At 42.6% G+C, this 1,722-nt stretch overlaps 1 protein-coding gene across 1 annotated transcript; it reads left to right on the top strand.

The window, feature by feature from the left end:
- Positions 1-699: 699 nt before the first annotated feature.
- LOC140819211 (uncharacterized) lies at positions 700-1,299 on the top strand. Its single transcript, XM_073179223.1, has one exon. It carries the CDS (start codon positions 700-702, stop codon positions 1,297-1,299), a length of 600 nt encoding a protein of 199 aa, XP_073035324.1.
- Positions 1,300-1,722: the final 423 nt, after the last annotated feature.

Here is a 1,722-nt window from a genome sequence, read left to right as displayed (position 1 = left end):
AATGGCCGCATGAGAGGTCAGGAGTACAGAGGACTGCTGGAGTTTATGCTGTGGATCCTATCACATCACTCACTGCACAAGTCTCAGCATTGACTACACAGATAGCAACCATGAATAAAGTGAGTACATCAAATACTGAGGGACCATCGCTTGTCGTTGAAGAACCACATTTTCTTGAAGAAGCTCAGTATATCAACAACAGAAATGTTGGAGGATTTGGCGGATATTGAGGTAACCCTCCCCATAATACTTATCATCCTGGATTGAGAAACCATGAAAATTTTTCTTATGCAAACAATAAGAATGCGTTGAATCCTCCACCGGGGTTCAATACACCAAATGGGGAAGGGAAGCCATCATTTGAAGATTTAGTTGGAACATTTGTTGTTGAATCTGGTAAAAGGATGTCTAGAACTGAGTCTAGACTGGAAAACCTTGAGACACACATGGCGAGTATTGGTGCGACCTTGAAAATCCTTGAATCGCAAGTGGGGCAGATAACAAAGAAACTAACGTCTCAACCATCAGGCGCAGTTCAAAAGACCGCAGACCCAAACCTAAGAGAAGTGAATGCCATCTTTATACATCATGAAGAGACTGGTGTGGTAGACAGAGAAGAGAAGGAGATTGAACTCACACCTGTTCGGGATGAAAAGCTAATTCCAACCAAAAGAGCCTGAAGTAAGAAATCTGGGAGGTATGAATAAAATCAGTGCATTGATATTTCTTTACTTCCATACCCCCAGAGATTTTTACAATTACAAGTTGAATTTCAAAAGAAAAAAAGGTCTTGAAGCTCTCAAGAACCTACACACTAATAATGAGTTTTCTGATCAGGTGGAAGGTGAATTTACCGAAGGAACACGAAGAAATATTCCTCAGAAGTTGCTAGATCCCGGTGAATTTATTGTACCATGTGAAATATGGGGTAAATTGGCGGAAAAAGCTATATGTGACTCAGGAGCGAGCGTGAATATAATGCCAAATTCTCTCTACGAGAAACTGGGATTAAGCAGGATAAAGCCCACAGGACTAAGTTTACAGATGACAGATAAATCAATCAGGATACCGTTGGGTATTGTGGAAGATGTTGAACTTCGGATCGACAAATTGAAGGTTCTAGCAGAGTTCCTGGTACTTGACATGGAGAATAGTCAGAACGTTCACGTCATTCTAGGACGACCATTATTGGCTGCTGTTGGAGCCATGATTGACGTGAAACGAGGAAAGATGACCATGGAAGTTGAAGGTCAACTGGTGGCAATAAGGGCATCCAAGAACTCATATGACCCACCTTGAGCAGTCTAGTGACAGTCGGGCTGACAACGTTAAACCAAGTGTTTGTTGGGAGGCAACCCAACCAGTATCTTTTATAGCTTTCGTTTTCTTTGTTCGCTTTTATTTTATTTTCAATAGTATAATTGCTTTTACGTTTTATTTTTATCTAATTTGGTATGTGAAGATTAGATACTGATTTATGCGTTTTTATGTTTGTACAAGTCGAAACAAGGCAAGGAACGAACTCGTTTTTGCAAGAGTTGCACCTGAATAGCGCCTAGGCTCCATACAAGAAGCGCCGTAGCGCTAAAAGCCGAGAATGAGGCGCCGAGGCGCTGCCAAGGAAGCGCCGCAGCGCTAAAATAAGAAGACTAAGCGCCGCGGCGCTGAGTAAGTGGCACCGCGGCGCTTAACCTTCGGCTTTCTGCGCCTAGGCGCTGATTA

The sequence above is a fragment of the Primulina eburnea genome, chromosome 18 (assembly GCF_022965805.1).
Source record: "Primulina eburnea isolate SZY01 chromosome 18, ASM2296580v1, whole genome shotgun sequence".
Lineage (NCBI taxonomy): Eukaryota > Viridiplantae > Streptophyta > Magnoliopsida > Lamiales > Gesneriaceae > Primulina > Primulina eburnea.
This window is presented reverse-complemented; position numbering and strand designations above follow the sequence as displayed.

Excerpts from the sequence above, each read along its gene's own strand:
- LOC140819211 (XM_073179223.1), top strand. The coding sequence starts at position 700 with ATGAATAAAATCAGTGCATTGATATTTCTTTACTTCCATACCCCCAGA.